Source organism: Cydia strobilella, chromosome 4 (assembly GCF_947568885.1).
Source record: "Cydia strobilella chromosome 4, ilCydStro3.1, whole genome shotgun sequence".
Taxonomy (NCBI): domain Eukaryota; kingdom Metazoa; phylum Arthropoda; class Insecta; order Lepidoptera; family Tortricidae; genus Cydia; species Cydia strobilella.
In genome coordinates, this window is record NC_086044.1 from 14,373,282 (window position 1) to 14,392,698 (window position 19,417).

A 19,417-nucleotide genomic window follows, 5' to 3' on the forward strand; every position below is an offset into this window, starting at 1 on the left:
AAGGGTAGGTGACAAAAGCGTGAAAGCTAGCAGGGTGGCGTATTGTGGTAATCCAGCGGAGCATGCGACGTGGAGCAGCAAGTACAATGAGCAGCTTTGTGCGCAAGGCGGGCGGCGGCGGGCCGGGAGGGCGGAGGGCGGGCGCGCGCTGTCGGCACTCGGCAGCGCAGTCCGCCTCGCGCAGGACGGGAGCGGTGTTCACTCGGCGGCGCGCCGCGGCGCGACATGCCCAGCTGATGTTTATTTATACCACGAGCTCGGTGGAGGGCGCGCGCGGGAGGCCCTCCCCTCCGCGGCACCACGGTTTCGCGTGATGCAGCCGAGCGAGCTAGCCGACGCCGCGCCCGCCGCTAGCGGAAACCCCCCGCAGCGTGGCCTCAACGGCGGCCGCTTCGATTTTGACGACGGCGGAACTTATTGTGGAGATTGGGAGGATGGCAAAGCTCACGGCCATGGCGTGTGCACCGGCCCCAAGGGCCAGGGTGCCTACGCCGGCTCTTGGCACTTTGGATTCGAAGTTTCCGGCGTCTACACCTGGCCCAGGTGAGAGAGTGACTTCGCCCGGGCCTCGCACATGCCCGAGCGCGAATCGGCGTCCGAAGCCGCTCCAAAAATAGGCTGCTATTAATAATTGAGTTCGGTGTTTCGCTAGAAAACGCGTGTAGCGGCGGTGAAAGTACCTCATGGCCTAACAGCGGCCAAAATATTCATATCAATCTACATATAGATATAGGTACCGACTGATAGCGACACGTGATAACAGAGGGGTAGCTATCTATCGACTCGTTCTTGCTCTACATCACCAATTAACTGATTGTTACTGTCCAGAGTCCATACATGCCCATTACAGGTTCAATGGAAGTCATGGCACAAATCATTATTTTATTACATATAATTGAGAAAAATTTTAGCACGTGCGTTTCTGCTTATGTCTTGGAAAGATTCTACGAGTAAACTCAGGACACTCAGGTCATGAATTTTTTTACTGTCTTATTTTTGTTTTCTTTTATTTTCTGGGTGTTGTCTCAAATAACAAAAAGTAATCAAAGCACTGTACTAGTGATCCAGTGGTCGTGGATTCAAGTCCCACCCAAGACAGTGACTTTTCCACTTTTAATTTATTTCTAAGCTTAATCAAAGTTTGTCAAGGAATTCAAGTTGGTATAGTTGGTAGTTTGGTTGGTACCTATGTGTTAATCCTGGTATGTTATTCTCAACTCAACCTTAAACTGTTAAAAGACGTGTACAGTTACAAACTTTTAAGTAGTTCCGTACTTTTTAACCGACTTCAATTTCATAGAAGGAGGAGGTTCTGTATTCGGTTGTGGCTATTTTTTTTAGTATTTGTTGTTATAGCGGCAAAAGAAATACATCATCTGTCTAGCTATCACGGTTCATGAGATACAAGTCTGGTGACGGGCAGACGGACAGCGGAGTCTTAGTAATAGGGATCCGTTTTTACCCTTTGGGTACGGAACCCTAAAAAACGAAACAAACGACTGAGAACATAAACAAAAGTATCTGTAGAAATCGGTATCTTTCGAGTGGTATTTGATATTAACTTGATTTATTTTATTTTGAATGTGAACAGTACGATGTTCAGACCCGATGTACCATGCAATACAGTAGGTATACAGTAAGTATGGCTCAGTCAGAATGCGTCTCAGTGCCAGGCCTTCCGGCTATTTCATCCAGCTAGCGGCTGCTCCAAAGCAACCCACTTTCGTCGGGTCATTGATCCATTGAAAAATGGGATTTCCCGACATCACTAATAATCTTATTAAATACATTTATATACAGGGTTCATATTTGATCCACAAATTCAATAGGTCCCTAACACCTTGTAAATAACAACATGAACATGGCTAACATACACTACAAACTATACCACAACTACTATATGATACTACTATACTACTACATGTTTTATAATCACGCCTGCTCTGTATAGAGACAGACCAGACTAGAAATCACGCATATTCATTAGCTACAAATTCTACAATCCTGACCTGACACGCCTTTTTAGGATTCCGTACCAAAAAGGTACAAAAGGAAACCTTATGGTGCGACTCTGTGACCTCTGTCCGTCTGTCCGTCCGTTTTTCACATCGCTAAATATCTCGAGAACTATAGTTGGTCAAACCAAATTGTCAGTAAATAAGAACAAAAAAAAACTATACTCATCCTTTTATTCTGGGTGCTATTATAGTACTAGTGTAAAACAAAGAAAGTATGATTATCTCTGTCTATGTTTGAAATGAGACCGTCCTTTGACAAACTATACGCTATTGATTTGAAAATTGGAATAGTCGTGAACTCAGAACAAGGACTAAAGCGTAAGAAGTCGGGCAAAAATGCTTCGCAAACATGTATACCTGTCACTAACTTCCTTACGAATTAGATAATGTGTCAAAAAGAGATGTATATATGTTTGTTATTCCTCTTTTGTGTAGGGTGTCACAAGTTTGATAATTTGCTAGGGATGTAACTGTGTCGACTTTTTGACCAACCACCTCTTGACCAAACCTTTTGGTTTAATTCTTCCTGATCTAAGATCTAAATACATATATCGATGAAAATTAAAACGATTAAGGATTAAGTACTTTTACAATGTCAACTAGAACATGTCGTATCGGATGTTAATCGGTAATCCGAGAGCCTAAGCATTATTATTGTCTCGCACTAGAACTAGAATGATATTGTTTACCTACTGCAAATTGATTTACTTACCAGTTAACTATGAGCTGTCTCTATTTACATACATCTGCTCGCGCTATTATTTCGAGATGGAGAAGTCTGATACGTGGCGACTGGGGCTAATTTCACTGTCGTTCTTCACAAGCAAGAACTGCTGTATTTGTATGTAAGTAAATATTTACAACACATACATGTCACCTATCTATAGCCCAAGAAACATTAAATAATTGAATCAGATGCATCAGGAATCATAGTAGAATCATCAAGCCAACCCCTAAGCAAAGCAATATGCGTAATACTAAATTCGTCTGTATTACAATTTTCTTCACTAGATATTTACCAGCTGTGACAAAACTGTGACTAGGTACTCGATAGATTCAAGCTTATAACTAATAAATAATTCACACAATCGCTTAAAAATTGCGAATTGCTCTAGTAAATAACCTGCGTTATATAAGTCTTTGGAACAACAAAACAACACAACACAAGATGAGAACAAAACGAAACCGTTTTGATTTAAGGACAAAGTTTTAAAGCCTCTCAAGTCCACCTTAAGGCATAGGATTTAAGAGCCCGGTAACGATTTTGGAGCAAAAGTGTAAAATTGATAGATTTAGTCGTCGAAATTATACCTACACGTTTTGTTACGTAATATCTAAATAACAAGTATTGGTTTCTATTAGCACGTCTTCTCATCTTGCCTTTTAATAATGTGGTCGTGAGCGTGCGTCACCGATAATACATGAAGAGAAGGGGCTGTTTTTAAAAATTCATCAAAAAATTATGGTGGTAAATTAAATTATACAAATTGATGTATAAGAACAGTTTCAGCAAATGTTTTAGATTGTGTAAGTATCAAAATTACGTTGAAATTAATTTGAATGATTGTTCATTATTTTAGTATGTGGGTATTTTTGCACTTTGTAATTTTTCCTCAGTCACCCGTTGACCACGAACGCTGTAAAGAGTTCGAAACGTCGGGATGTATTATAAATTCAATATACGCGACATAATCCGTTTTCATAGTTTTATTTCATGAGTAACTATCGCGGTAACCGAAGACAATATTAACAAATCAAATTATTTTATTAAATATTTTGATTTGTGTTTTTTAAGTAGTCACACTACTATATAAAAATTAAAAACTGTAATAGATGTCATATATTAAAGAAAAAGTGACGAAGCCCTCCAGTGGTGAAGGCCAGATTCGAACCGGCGTCTTTAGCTATCGCGGCTAACGCCATGAACCCCTAGGTCACCCCGACACGCCATGTACAGGTTGAATAATAGTGGCGGGGTGGCCTAGGGGTTCATGGCGTTAGCCGCGATAGCTAAAGACGCCGGTTCGAATCCGGCCTTCACCACTGGAGGGCTTCGTCAGTTTTTCTTTAATATATGACATCTATTACAGTTTTTAATTTAATTAAAGTTAATATTATTGGGCAACATACATGGGCAGCGATCATCTCCAGAATGCCGTTTGTGCTGTCCCTGGTTCTGCGCAGCAATGAGGCCGCTTTCTTGCGTATAATTGCCGCAAAGCCGTCGATTAGCGCCTCCGCAAACATGGCGGAAGCGCTGCAGAACCTAGGTAGCCCAACCAGCACTCTGAAGGCGTTGTTATACACCACTCGCAGAGCATTATATGATTTTTGGGTATAGCTGACCCAAAGGCTGCCTGTGTAAAAGGATGAGCAAAATGCCTTAAACAGAGTTATCTTAACCGCTTTTGAACATCTAGCAAACCTTCGGGCCAACATGTTCGCCCTTACACACAACGCTCTCCGTACTCTCTCCATGTCCTCATCGTTCTTTAAGTTCTCGGTAACAATATGCCCTAGGTATTTAAACCTATAGACTCTCTCGAGGGCAGTCGAACTGGAGGCACATGTGAGGGACATTTGTTACCGGCCTTAAACACCATTATTTTGCTCTTTTTACCGTTGTAAATCAAACCGTGTGAGAAAGCATAGGACTCTCATATGGCTACAAGCTTGCGGAGAGCGCCGACCGAGGGCGCCAGCAGCACCATGTCGTCCGCGTAACTGATGTTGTTTAGGCACACGCCATCAACATGGCAGCCGACATGAGTGCTGCTATTGCTGCTAAGCTGCTCGATCAGCGCGTCCATGTACAGGTTGAATAATAATGGTGAGCTTAACCCACCTTGACGTACACCACATCCAAGTATATATGAGGCAGTAACCTCACCCGCCCACCTCACACGGTTTTCCTGATTAAGATACCAGTACCTGAGAAGCTGAATGAACTCTGATGGTAGCTTAGACTGCTGTAACTTATGCCATAAGATGTCGTATAAAACGAGATCGAAAGCTTTAGACAGGTCTAAAAATCAGGCGTATATAGGCGTCTTTCTGTCTGTATAGTACTTGACAGTGTGCTTTAAGCTGAGAATTGCAGTTTCTGTTGACAGTCCAGGTCGAAATCCGAACTGGTTGTCGTGCAGTTTGATAAGCGTTCTCAAATGTAAGTTAAGCACACTGTCAAATACCTTTGCCACAATTGTTGCCAGGGAGATAGGCCTGTAATTTGACCCATCAGACGCGTCACCTGTCCGGTTCTTAATAATGGGTACCACCAGAGTCACCAACAACTCAGGCGGTAGATAAGATGGCTAAGGCACAGGTTGAACAGCAGAGACAGCACACGCGGTAGATGCGGACCCGCGTGCCTCAGGTGTTCGACGCTCAAACTGTCGTGTCCAGGTGACTTGCCTTTTGTCATGTTTTTAATAACTTTACAAATATCTTTAGCACAAACAGAAACAGACAATTCACCCTTCAGCGACCCAGCATCGAAAACGCCACACGAAGAACCCAAGGGAGAACTAAAATACCGTCAACACTCACAGGTACTCCACTTTTAGGGTTCAATTTATTCGTAGCTTTCCAGAAGCTCGCAAAGTCACCGCTAGAGTGAGTAATACAAAATTACCATTTTTAGCCGTCCAAACTTTACGAAATTTACAAATAAGAGCGACAATATCAGTGCTTTACGCGCGTTTACCTAAACGTCCATCAGAAAAAAAATCATTACTAATTTAGTGAGTCTGTTTTCAAAAAATTGATGTATAAAACGGCAAGATGAGAAGACGTGCTAATTAATATAAACCAGTACTTGTTATTTCAATTAGGTATCAAGAGGTGTACAATTTCAGCGACTAAATCTATCAATAACATTTTTGGGGCGACTAAAATAGATAACGGGCTCTTAAATTGAACTTGCTAAGCCTAATAATTACAAAACATAATCCTATTTGTTTAAGTAATACAATTTATTGCATTAGGTGCAATTTATTTAATCTAAGATATACAAAAAAAACCGGCCAAGTGCGAGTCGGACTCGCGTTCCAAGGGTTCCGTACATTACACAATTTAAACAATGTATTTTTTATGTGAAACGTAAGTGAAAATTGCCTTTAAAAACCCGTAGGGGTCGGATCAAAAAGTAATTAAGTCCGACTCACGCTTGACTGCACATTTCTAATAGGTTTTTCTGTGATCTATAGGTAAAGAACCATTTAGTTAATTTTTTTCAAAATTTTTGATCCAGTAGTTTCGGAGATAAAGGGGGGGAATGGTAATTTTTTGCCTATTTTCTTGAATAACTTCTAAACTGTTTATCCTAAAATAAAATAAAAAATATATTTGAGATCCTCACAATGATTTCTTTCATTTGATATGTAACACAATTTATTTTTTAATGTTCTCATTTACCCCCCAAAAGTGGCCCCCATGTTTAAAACTCATTTGTTTACGTTACATGTCCGTCTGTAGGTCACAAACATACATTTGTGTACCAAATTTCAACTTAATTGGTCTAGTAGTTAAACAAATAGTCGTATCGATATCATAACAGTATTTTCTTTTTGAGATATGTTTACAGATTAAATGTCGAAAAATGCAGAAACTTTGTACTACTGGTTTTGGTGGTATTTAGATATTAAGTAGTGATGTACCGACTATTGATTTGGCCGACAAGCCGACTAATCGGCGCTCCGATGGCCGAATCGGCCATATCTCAAAAAGAAAATACTGTTATGATATCGATACGACTATTTATTTAACTACTAGACCAATTAAGTTGAAATTTGGTACACAAATGTATGTTTGTGACCTACAGACGGACATGTAACGTAAACAAATGAGTTTTAAACATGGGGGTCACTTTTGGGGGGTAAATGAGAAAATTAAAAAATAAATTGTGTTACATATCAAATGAAAGAAATCATTGTGAGGATCTCAAATTTTTTTTTTTTATTATTTTAGGATAAACAGTTTAGAAGTTATTCAGAAAATAGGCAAAAAATTACCATTCCCCCCCTTTATCTCCGAAACTACTGGATCAAAAATTTTAAAATAAAGAAACAAAATGGTTCTTTACCAAAATGGATCACAGAAAAACCTATTAGAAATGTGCAGTCAAGCGTGAGTCGGACTTAATTACTTTTTGATCCGACCCCTACGGGTTTTTAAAGGCAATTTTCACTCACGTTTCACATAAAAAATACATTGTTTAAATTGTGTAATGTACGGAACCCTTGGAACGAGAGTACGACTCGCACTTGGCCGGTTTTTTTTGTATATCTTAGATTAAATAAATTGCACCTAATGCAATAAATTGTATTACTTAAACAAATAGGATTATGTTTTGTAATTATTAGGCTTAGCAAGTTCAATTTAAGAGCCCGTTATCTATTTTAGTCGCCCCACAAATGTTATTGATAGATTTAGTCGCTGAAATTGTACACCTCTTGATACCTAATTGAAATAACAAGTACTGGTTTATATTAATTAGCACGTCTTCTCATCTTGCCGTTTTATACATCAATTTTTTGAAAACAGACACTTAATTAGTGACTTGATACCTAATTGAAATAACAAGTACTGGTTTATATTAATTAGCACGTCTTCTCATCTTGCCGTTTTATAGATCAATTTTTTGAAAACAGACTCACTAAATTAGTAATCGATGGCCGATTAGTCGGCCGACTAGTCGGCTAGTCGGCCAAATTCATAAATCATTATTTCTCTTTAAAGTTTACATTCAGATGGTCACTGCAGCAGCTATGTCTAAGTTAGGATGCATTTGTAAAACAATTTTCTTGTTCCTTTCGTCGTTTTAGCTTTTTGCGCGTAATTTTAATGCATTTATTTCACAATTTAAGCAATTAAATGACAATTTAACCAAGGAAATGCATATGCTACAAGATATTACGGCATCAAATATTCGAATAAAAAATATTTCCTTCAAATACAAGCTTTATGCATAAATAAGCCAATTGGCATTTGAGCATTTTGAGCAAAATAGACTTTCCTTAAGAGACCCGCGCGCCTCAAATAATAAAAATTACATAGGCACTGTAATAAAACGTTTGTAATTGCAACCAACTACATAATATTGAATGGATCTCTTTGTATAAAGTACTGTGTCTTTTTCTTTAAGAAACAAATAAATCTATCTATTTACTCCCTACACATGAATTTAATATAATAATATGAATAACAATATTCGTATGCACCCTTAACAGGTATAAAGTATAATTAATTTCATTGAATAAAATGGAAATTTTATCAAATGTATTTGCTGTTTATTTAGTTTATGTCCTGTTTTTCTGTAACTAATAAAAGGCCGACTAATCGGCCATTTTGGCCGACTAGTCGCTGACTGATCGCCGACTACAAATGTGGCCGGATAGTCGGCTTTCCCGACTAGTCGGTACATCCCTAATATTAAGTTATTACTCGAGAATGTGTAGCTGAATTTCGTCAGCTTAGGTAAGCACTATCATGGCGTGTTTTGTTCGATCCCCAGTAATTGTATGCTGCTACATATTTTTTTTTTTTTTACACTAATTTTGTATTGTTTTTTTTTTATTTGTTTTTTATTTTTCTATTTTGAAATTAATTGATCAAGCGCGGATTAAGCGTATTCGTTTCATTTTTACAAGCTTTTATTAAATTAGCCCTAAAAAAATATGTTTTTTTTTTCGTTATTTTAATTTTCTAAAGTGTTCTGAACGGCGGAGCCATACGTTTAGTTAGCTTTAAGTGGTTTTCCTTATTCCGAATTTCATACAATTTTATTTACAGTTTTTCTTTTAAAATACGTAGATTTCTTGCACCATATACTTTGAGGTTTAAGTAGCATACATTCGTTTGTCTGAGCGGGTTTATGGAGCCAATTATTCAATAATATTATTGAAAAATTCAATAAAAAAATTGAGAAAATTTTACTCAACGCCTGTTCGTGTGAGTGACCTTTACACTATCCATGTCAAACAAGATGGTGAAGTGAAATATTATAAAAATAAAATACGCGGTACTATAAAAAGCTGGAAGAGTTAAAATGTGGCATTTTTACAGAAATTTCAGGACTGAATTGTTTGAGGCTACCGTGTGCGAAAATTAAGGCATAAAACGCTCAAATGCGCTCATACCTATACAGGCTTTACAATATAGAGTCGGGTAAAGCCCGATATTCAAACGATATACAAGGCTCTTGGGGCGCCTTTTATATTGTAAAGATTACATACAGGGCGCCTGTGGCGCCCTATACACTGTAAGGTCGGGCGAAGTCCGACATTCAAGCGTGCGAAGCGCGCTCTTACACACAGGCTTTACACAGTAGGGCCGGGCGAAGCCCGACATTCAAGCACGCGAAGCGCGCCTTACGCAAAGAGCGCCGCATTTTACACTGTAAAGATTACGTACAGGGCGCTTGCGGCGCCTTTTTCCCTTACCTACAACCTTTTCACTGTATGGTAGGGCAAAGCCCAACATTCAAGTCATACAGGGCGCCTGCTTTACGCTATGAGGCCCCTATGCGGTCTTCGCAATAACTTCCACGCCACGTTTCACATCTACCCATGTTTTTTTTATGCCAATCGATCCCATTTCTATCCACGATCAAAAGCTTGTATGGTACCAAAAAAATTAATGTCTGAAAATATCAGTTGGTTCTAAGTGCCTTGTCAAAGTCTCAATCGTTGTTCAAACAAGAATTTAAATTTAATTTCGGATCTTTTTTAACAATAAACATTCCATCCGCTGCGCCCTCTAGGTTACTTTACTGTAACATTACGAATTTACTGACTTTTTTCTTTAAGTATGTATGTGTATGTCATGTATGTGAATGCAAGATATTGCTATATTTTGCAGTATTTACACAATTTTGATGAAGTGTGACAGTCTCTACTGTTGAGTGTAAATATATTTCGATTTAGACGTCATATTTTTGTTACATACGTAAATATCAACACGTCTTAGAAAATGTTCGAGTTTTGGAAACGATGGTGATAATTCGAAAATGTGCACAATCACACATCCATCTTAAGCTATGCTCGCGAGGTCTACAGCTCACAGAGCCACTAGTTAATTGTACGTCTAATCTTCATCTGAATAATAAAGACGTTCGTCAACTGTGAGTGACAAGTTCTCGTTTTCATTGATTTCGGGCGTTATTTATTGCAGTATGTGTCTCAGTAGGCTTTAAAAGTGACACAACTTTATCTGGTATAGGTAGACTTATTACGTCGGTCTTTTAGAGACAAATCCGAAATATAAGGGTCCGAAGATGAGAGAGCAAGCCCAAGTTGATTTTCGGTTTACCTTTCGAGAGTGGTGCTGACGATCATACCGCCAAAATAAAAAAAATAAATAAAAAAACAGCAATTGCTTAACGAGGGTGGACCCCTTCCCAATGCCACATGATATCCTTGATCAGATTTAACAGATTATGCTGACACAATCGTTCGGAGGACTTATCTTATGTTTTCTAACTCATGTGTGTTGCATGCTTATTACGGCCGAATAAAAAAGTCTCAGTTAAACGGTACCTATGCCCATGACCAACAACCAATTAGCGGACTCATCTTAATAAATAAATATTATAGGACATCCTACACAGATTGACTAAGTCCCACGCTAAGCCCAAGGAGGCTTGTGTTATGGGTACTCAGACAGCGATATATATAGTATATAAATACATAGAAAACACCCATGACTTAGGAACAAATATCTGTGCTCATCACACAAATAAATGCCCTTACCGGGATTCGAACCCAGGACCATCGGCTTCACAGGCAGGGTCACTAACCACTAGGCCAGACCGGTCGTCAAAATCTTCATAGCTACCAGCGTACAACTAGATATCCTCCAGGAAATGAAATGAAGTACAATAGCTTTAATTCGCAAAAAGAAAATAACACTTCGTAATTAAACTTGAAATCGTATATACTTAAAAAGTGACAACCCTAACTTAATTATTTGAAAATTCATATCTCGCGAATACGGAATAACCTCCGAAGGTTATACCGATTTACCTATATCCTATATATGATCGTAGCGCTACGCCGTAGATATTCGTAGCGTTTTCCTATGTCACAACCACTACAACGTTAGTATTATTCACATTGCTTGGGTGCGGTATACAATTATGTACAATAAAACGTTTTATGGTTATAAATTGTATGAAGATGACAGCTGTCACCGTACCCAAGCTATGTTAAAAATACTATATGTAAGATATGTTGCGTATCTACTCCTTTTCATCTTCATAGTCCTGCATATGTTTGATTTGTTTTTCATACAATACGTTTCGTTTTTCTGGCATAAGTTTGTTTTTACCACAAGTAACATGTCAACCTTTCTAGATAAAGCGCTGAAAATCGTTTTTACAGTCATCGGTCACTTATATGTAGTTTTCGATTTTTGCTCGCATAATTACTGCCTCAAGGTATGGCTATGGTATGGTATAGGCTATGTAGCTTCAGATTGAGTTTAGGTACATACATATTGTTAATAATAATAACCCCTCGTACATACATCGTACTCAACGAAGATGTAAATAATCGGTGTGTAATTATAGCTATAGTTACATTACATACATATTATTATCATCACCTACGTTGGCAGTTGTAACTTTTCTAATTTAATTACTCTTTTAAGGTCAGCATGTTTGTTAGAACGCTACAGCTAAGATTGTGTTGTTATATTAATATTCATAAACTGCTTTCCCGTTTCACCGCCCAGTCGTAGAAGCCGATTTTGCTATAACAATTTGTTATGATGTTAATCTTGTTTTGATAAGACCTTAGCGATAGATCACGCTGATAGCTGCGAGCGAAATGTACTGGAAGTTGTGTCATTAGTCGTCTAGCTCGCGCATGAGATGCACTGTGAGTCATGTCAATACAAGATTATAAGAAGATCAAAACCTTAACAAATTATTAAATCAGAATCTGCATTTAAATATAATTTTGAATATAAACTTTCAACCCCCTTTTAACCCTCTTAGGAGAAGAATTTTTAGAAGCGCTGAAATTATTTCTCTTGTATTGTACCATAGTGCCTTCCTAGGAAGTTTCAAGTCCCGCACTCAAAAAAAAATATTTGATCCCCATACAAACTTTCAACCCCTTTCCCCCCTTCCAACCCCTTGTGGCCATCCCATCGCCATCCCGCCGCGCCATAAGCCATCCGGCACCACTACCCTCTCTACACGCTGGCTCATCTTAGTGGGCCAGCATGATGGCCCATCGTGTAGAGGAGTCATAACATAAAATATACCGACACGCGAAATTACCTGCGGTGGGTAGATGAATAGGTTCTTATTCGATAGAATTGGTATTTTTTTTAGATTGAAAATAAATTCGTAGGTTGGTAGGCATTAAGTAATATATAAACGTTAGTAGTGTTGGTCAGGCGAAATCTGTCGATTCCGGCGAGCGCGGCGGCGGGTGGGTACGAGCGGTGCGCCGTGTTCGGGCAGCAGCAGCTCCAGCACCTCGGTCCAGTTGGCGTCGAACACGGCGCACCGCTCGTACCCACCCGCCGCCGCGCTCGCCGGAATCGACAGATTTCGCCTGACCAACACTACTAACGTTTATATATTACTTAATGCCTACCAACCTACCAATTCATTTTCAATCTAAAAAAATTACCAATTCTATCGAATAAGAACCTATTCATCTACCCACCGCAGGTAATTTCGCGTGTCGGTATATTTTATGTTATGACTCCTCTACACGATCCCCTTAGGGGATGAATTTTTAAAAGCGCTGAAATGATTCCTTTGTATTTTAATAAAAAACCTTTTTACGAAGTTTCAAATTCCTAGCTTAAAATAAAACTTGAACCTCATAAAAACTTCAACCCCCCTTTTTAACCCCCTTAGGGTTTGAATTTCTCAAAATCGCAAATATCAACTTTCTAGGTTTTTAGTTTCGGCTCTGCGTTAATGAACCAATCAGTCAGGATACACGCATTTATATATATATAATCTAGACTATTAGCAGCACATCTCACTCGCACCAATGGGTATGTACGAGCAAGATGCCCGGGCGAATGATGTCAAAATGAGATGCAAACATCAATTTGTAATTTTCCCTGCGTTCACCCGACACGCAAACTTGACAAACATCAGTACCCTTAGAGGATAACCAAACGGAGTAGCCATTAACAGGCGTTCCCCTCTGTCGAAAATAGTCGGCCAATGGTCATACACAATGTATGGACTGACGTTTATCTGACATGGCTATTTTGACGTTACGAATACATTTGACGTTTCCCTCCCCCGCAAAAATTGGCAGACTTTTGTACAGCAAATTACAGACAAGGCGTCTCCGTTCTCTCCGTTGGTTATATCCTCCAAGTCAGTACCCTTACCGTGAGTCACTGACATATACTCTTAACGTCTACGTAATGCGTCTACGTAATTAACTTTCTATACATCTCGCTCGCACTAATATGTCAGTACATGCGAGATGCATAGAAAGTAAGTTACGTTTACGCTAGCGTTTATGTCAGTGCCGAACTGATGGTAGCCGTACCGGGGGCTTACCGCGAAAACCGAAATTCACAAATGGCGGGGATCTTTCTCTTTACTCCAATGAAGGCGTAATCAGAGTAACAGAGAAAGATGCCCGCACTTCGATTTTCGCGGTTATAGCCCCGTTTACATTTCGCAAGTACGAGTATACCTCCCAACGGCAGCTGTTACAATTTCTAAACGAAGCCATTACTAACGCGCGTTACACGGCGGCTAACTATTTGCCAACAGTTAACTCTTTATCGCATTCAGTCTAGTAATATTGAATAGTCTTTGATTGCATTCAAAAGTACACGTAAATTTGGCTTTACGTTTGTACGCATAAAGGATGACTCAGGCTAGACCGGGGTGGGGCCGGGCCGGAGCTTCCGGCGCTATAGAAAATGACGCGTCGGACGCATCGGCCCGGGCCCGACCCGGTCTAGCGTGAGTCATCCTTAACAGTAAATAATTGGAGTTCCGACTAAATTAATTAGATTAGCAGTCACTATACCTATGATCAAATTTTAACTTTTTATTTCCAACGGACGGGATTTGCTTCAGCCGACGGCCCACGATTGTGATTGAATTTAGATATAAGTATTTAGCGCTTAAGCAGCCTACCTCTTGATTTTTTTCGTTTTCCTACTTTTATTAACTCAGTAAAAAATCCGGGGGAGTATATTTGACTTCTCAATGTGACAGGGCTTGACATGGCTACTTCAGAAAACAATTATAGAGAAAGTGGTCATAAAGCTCCAAGAACTAAATTAGCGAAAACAACCATGGTGTGACCTCTATTCAAGATTCTAAACGATCGATAAATCTAACTACTGTACATCAGACATTTTACAGGACGCGCTTGCAAAGTGAACAATTATGTATCGCCCTACGAAGTTACTGTTATAATTAGTTTAGCGACTCGTCCCCGTTAGTGAGCTCAGTAGTCTACCTTTTACAACTGAAGTATGTTGATATAACTTGTAATATTCAGTTACGCTACCGCAGAATGTGTAACAGCCGCGATATAAATACTTAGAGGTTAAGCTCGCTTGTTCCGACTCCGACGTTCTGAGCAGGGAACAGAACACTCCATTATCTTGCCGCAACTAATAAACAAAAGAAAGAAATTTTATGTATAATGTATCGTTTAGGTGCTGAATGTCTTATATATAGGTATCATAAAATTCATAAAGTAATATTTTATTGTCAATGTATGTATGTAGGTCTGTCTCAATAACTAACGTTATGATTATAAATTTTGATCGGTTGATTCATAATATTCGGGGAGCGCTATAGGGGATTATTGTAATTACTCGAGCATGTCAGATTAAGATATGTGAGTGATATCTTGCTACCTTGTCATTTAGTCATTTTAGTCCAAATTAATGCTATAATTGTGCTATTACTAAATCTGACAATTATTTTTACACATTATCTTAATCTGATGGTTACAATGTTACAGATTAAGGGAATGCGTAGTTGCTTACAAATAATTTTCAGATTAAGTTATAGAAAAAATATAGCATTAACTTGGACCAAAATGACCAAATCCACAATCTACAATCTACTTAACGATTTGTTGAACCCCCCACCAACTGCTGTAGACTTTTTCCGGCTCGCTATAAAAGAACTGTGTTTTTATTGAATTCCGTTTACTTCAGGGTATGGGTAAGTACGTTTAAAGAAACTAAATGGCATATTAGTTATTTAAAAATTATTATTTTTTGTTATAAAAAGTAATTAAACGTTGCATATATGTGACGTTTTCAATCAAAAGGTACCACATTGTCGCTTGTCGATAAGGTTGATTTCTAATTGAAGCTATATGGAAATAGCGCCTTACTGACAAGCGACAATAAATACCCTTTTGGTTGAAAATGGCACATATGTAGCTTTGTTGTAACACGGGCATTACATTTAACTCAACCAAACAATTTAAAACTGCTAGCGGAAGCCGCTCCACCCCAATTACAAAGAAATACCGCAAATCGATGTACAGGTTAGCCGTTTGGCACACGCATACTAGAGGTCAAAACAACATTTTTGACCCGCAGTTCCTAAAAAAATTCCAAAACCTATCATGTGTGGTATCATACGAAAGGGCTTTTTAAAGCGATTCTAAGCATATATCACATCATTACATTTCGGCCATATTTTTTTAATTAAAATAAAAAGAATTTTCGAAACATACCAAGTTTGGGCTCCTCCAGATACGATATGGCAGATTTTTTTTTGTACAATATACCACAAAAGATACGTGATATCCACATATCCAACCCCAAGAAAGCAATTTTGAAAATAATATCATTAACAATTTTTTTTTTTCAATTTTTCAATTTTACAAACTGACACAGTTCTACTTCAATACCTATTTTACGAGATTTATGGAACTGTACTGCAGATACGGTACATATTAATCATAAAATGATACGTAATATCCATATATCGAACGGGAAATACCTCTTAACCCTTTAACTGCCCCTTTTCATCGGTTGGTACAGTTTGTTTAGTTTTTGACACAAAATATCAAGGTTGTATCATTCAGATACGATATACCTTCTCTATTTTCGTTGTACAATATACCACAAATGATACATAATATCTTATTATCTAACCCCAAGAAAGCAATTTTGAAAATAATTTCATTTAGATTTTTTTTTTTAATTTTTCAATATTGTAATATTGTAATATTGAAAAATTATACACATGAAAAATATTAAAAAAAAATTCTTAATGAAATTATTTTCAAAATTGCTGTCTTGGGGTTAGATATCAAGATATTACGTATTATTTATGGTATATTGTACAAAAAAAATCTGTTAGGTACATATATCGTATCTGAAGGATACAATCTTGATATTTTGTGTCAAAAACAAAACAAACTATACCAACCGATGGAAAGGCGCTGTTAAAGGGTTAAAGAGGTATTTCCTGTTCGATATATGGATATTACGTATCATTTTATTATTAATATGTACTTTATCTGCAGTATAGTTCCATAAATCTCGTAAAATAGGTATTGAAGTAGAACTGTGTCAGTTTGTAAAATTGAAAAATTAAAAAAAAATGTTAATGATATTATTTTCAAAATTGCTTTCTTGGGGTTGGATATGAGGATATCACGCATCATTTGTGGTATATTGTACAAAAAAAATCAGCCATATCGTATCTGGAGGAGCCCAAACTTGGTATATTTCAAAAATTCGTTTTGTTTTAATTAAAAAAAAATGGCCGAAATGTAATGATGTGATATATTTTTAGAATCGCCTCAAAAAGCCCTTTCGTATGATACCACACACGAAAGGTATTTTTTTTTCATAAAAAAAATGTTTTACCATTTTGTAGGTATAACTTTTTTTTCTTTCTATCACCTAATCTTTCGGGCAATAGGTCTCTACGACGCTCAAGTAACTACACATTTAGCATCGCCGGCTCCCGTACTATAAAAGCTGGCGCGACATTTATACCACAGACAATATATGTTTATACTGAACGGACAAAATGCCGCACCGGCTTTTTTTATCCAAATATTACGTCACAGCAATGGTGGGGGCTACGTATCTACCTTTTTCCTATGAAAAAGTGTGTCAAGAGGGGGATGGGGTCTAAAAAAATCTAAATTTTGCGTGATGTAATTAATGGACGACCCCTAACTAACAATGAAACAATTAATTTATAATAGCCCGTGCGTCATATCGTGTAAATATGGTCATTATTATTCCATGAGCCGTCGACGTTGTACATAATAAATGCAAGGTAAAAATTATAACGTAGCAATTAGGAAAATGCATTTAGTGTTTTCGCCAGGTTCTCCTAAATGTGAAATGTGAAGGGTATATAATGTCTAGAAATTAGGGATGTTACCGACTAGTCGGGAAAGCCGACTACCCGGCCACATTTGTAGTCGGCGGCTAGTCGGCAAGAAAGGCTGATTAGTCGGCCTATTATTTGTTAAAGAAAAACAGGACCAACGCAATAATAGTATTTTATACAATCGTGATATAATAGAGAGCTTTTCAGTCGAGTACCGTGTTTAAGCAACGAAGCTTGCTGAGTTGCTTAAGTGAAGGTACGAGATTGAAAAGCTTGATTATATCACTAGTGTATACAATACTTTTTCTACGAGACAAAAAAATAATACTTTCAACTAGTACAATCATATACTTAGGTAAACAAACCAAAAGTATACAGCTAAGATACGCGAGCTGCCGCGGCCCTCGATACCTTCATACTCATATGCGCACCGGCTGCCGCGGCCCGGCGCCCCCGGCGGGTTGGTCAACGACACCTCGTAACTCATGAGGCCCTGGTACCTGCTCCTCGCTAAATTCAATTTTAAGACAGTTTTTTTCTCGATTTTGACCACCGTAGCCTATGGAGACTAACAAGCAACGCTAAGCGGTTTTCGTAGGATATGGATGTTGCTATATGAAGGGTGTCACATGCGCGTTTATGACTTATGAAGCAATTGTTGGCCTACCAATCACAAAGCAGATGCGACGCAGCAGCGTGTTTAAGTAGGCTAATTTGCATTGAATCGAGTCTCCTTAAACAAGAAATATTTTACTGAAATGTATGAAGTTCTATTTTCAAAATTTTAATAAAATTCTTATGCTTGAGTCGGAAGTGCCATAGACTATCCAACGTTGAAAAGAGTAAGGTTGTAGTGTTGCACATGAAGTCGTAAGACACAGATTATACTCGACGAGTAGAAAATAGTTATTTTCGATACAAGTGCGGAAAAGAGAAAATTCGAAAAGAGTGACAAATGACCTATTCGCACGTGTATCGAACAACGTTTTACAGTACATATGGCCCTTTAAACTTTCGACATATGCACGAAAAGTGCAACTTACGCACTAGTGCGAGAGAGTAGCACTATATGTACTGTAAACATATATTTAGCATATGTTTTATAGCCATTTTACTCAAATGATTTACGGTGTTTCATACTACAACTACTGTTCACATTATAAATAAATATAAATAATAACAATTACAATCGTAATATTACAAAGGGTAATTTTTATATATTTATGTCTAATATTTGAGGTGTCTTTAATTAAGCTGCTAGGATGTCTCACAAAGCATGGGTTTAAAAAAAAACAAATAATCTGCAGGGAATTATTAAAATTATGTGTAATGGCGGGGAACATTTTTCGTAAAATCCATGTCCATGGGGAAAGGTTCTGTTGAAACTGGCCATCAGGTACATACTTTTTATATAACTGCTGTATGTTCAAATGTATTTTTTGACAGACTTCATTAAAATGATCCAAGAGGAATATTTGTTTTATTAGGTTATGGGCCCAGTACGAAAATACTAAAATAAAATAAAATAATAAAATAAAATAAAATAAAATAAAATAAAATAAAATAAATAAAATACTGTACTGCTAATCAAATGATTAGCAGTCGAAATTCAACTTTTTTCAGGGATCTTGACCCCAAGATCCCTGAAAAAAGTTGAATTTTGACTCCACACGACCAATCATTAGGTATAATATGACAAATAGCAACCCAAGATCAAAACGATTGTTTGTGGCCGACTAGCCGACTAATCGGCCATTCGAGCGTCGATTAGTCGGCCAAACCCATAGTCGGTACATCACTACTGGAAATACATTCCCTATTGGCCAATCTGTCGGTTCTTAGTATTCATTATTAAGTACTACTAGTTCATCCCAAATTTCGTGATTTGTTAAAACGTTACGAAGTTTGTTTAAAGTACCTACACTTAATTTTACCATCCACGTCATTTCACCGAATAGATGCGACGTGTACCTCCATGGCTAGTTAACTATGTGAACGCACCGTTAAACGTAGTTAGTATGATAATGTATGTTAAGGGGCCCACTGACTATCAGTCCGCCGGACGATATCGGCC

The 19,417-nt window shown here is 38.0% G+C and overlaps 1 protein-coding gene across 2 annotated transcripts in view; it reads left to right on the top strand.

The window, feature by feature from the left end:
- The window catches only part of LOC134741047 (junctophilin-1), a 52,648-nt gene continuing 33,231 nt past the window's right edge, over positions 1–19,417 (top strand). Inside the window, exon 1 of one of the 2 annotated variants that reach the window (XM_063673798.1) lies at positions 1–543. In XM_063673798.1, the coding sequence (XP_063529868.1) occupies positions 314–543 (230 nt within the window). In that variant the 5' untranslated portion in view covers positions 1–313. The remainder of the gene's footprint in view (positions 544–19,417) is intronic. The other variant, XM_063673799.1, reaches the window with a different exon arrangement.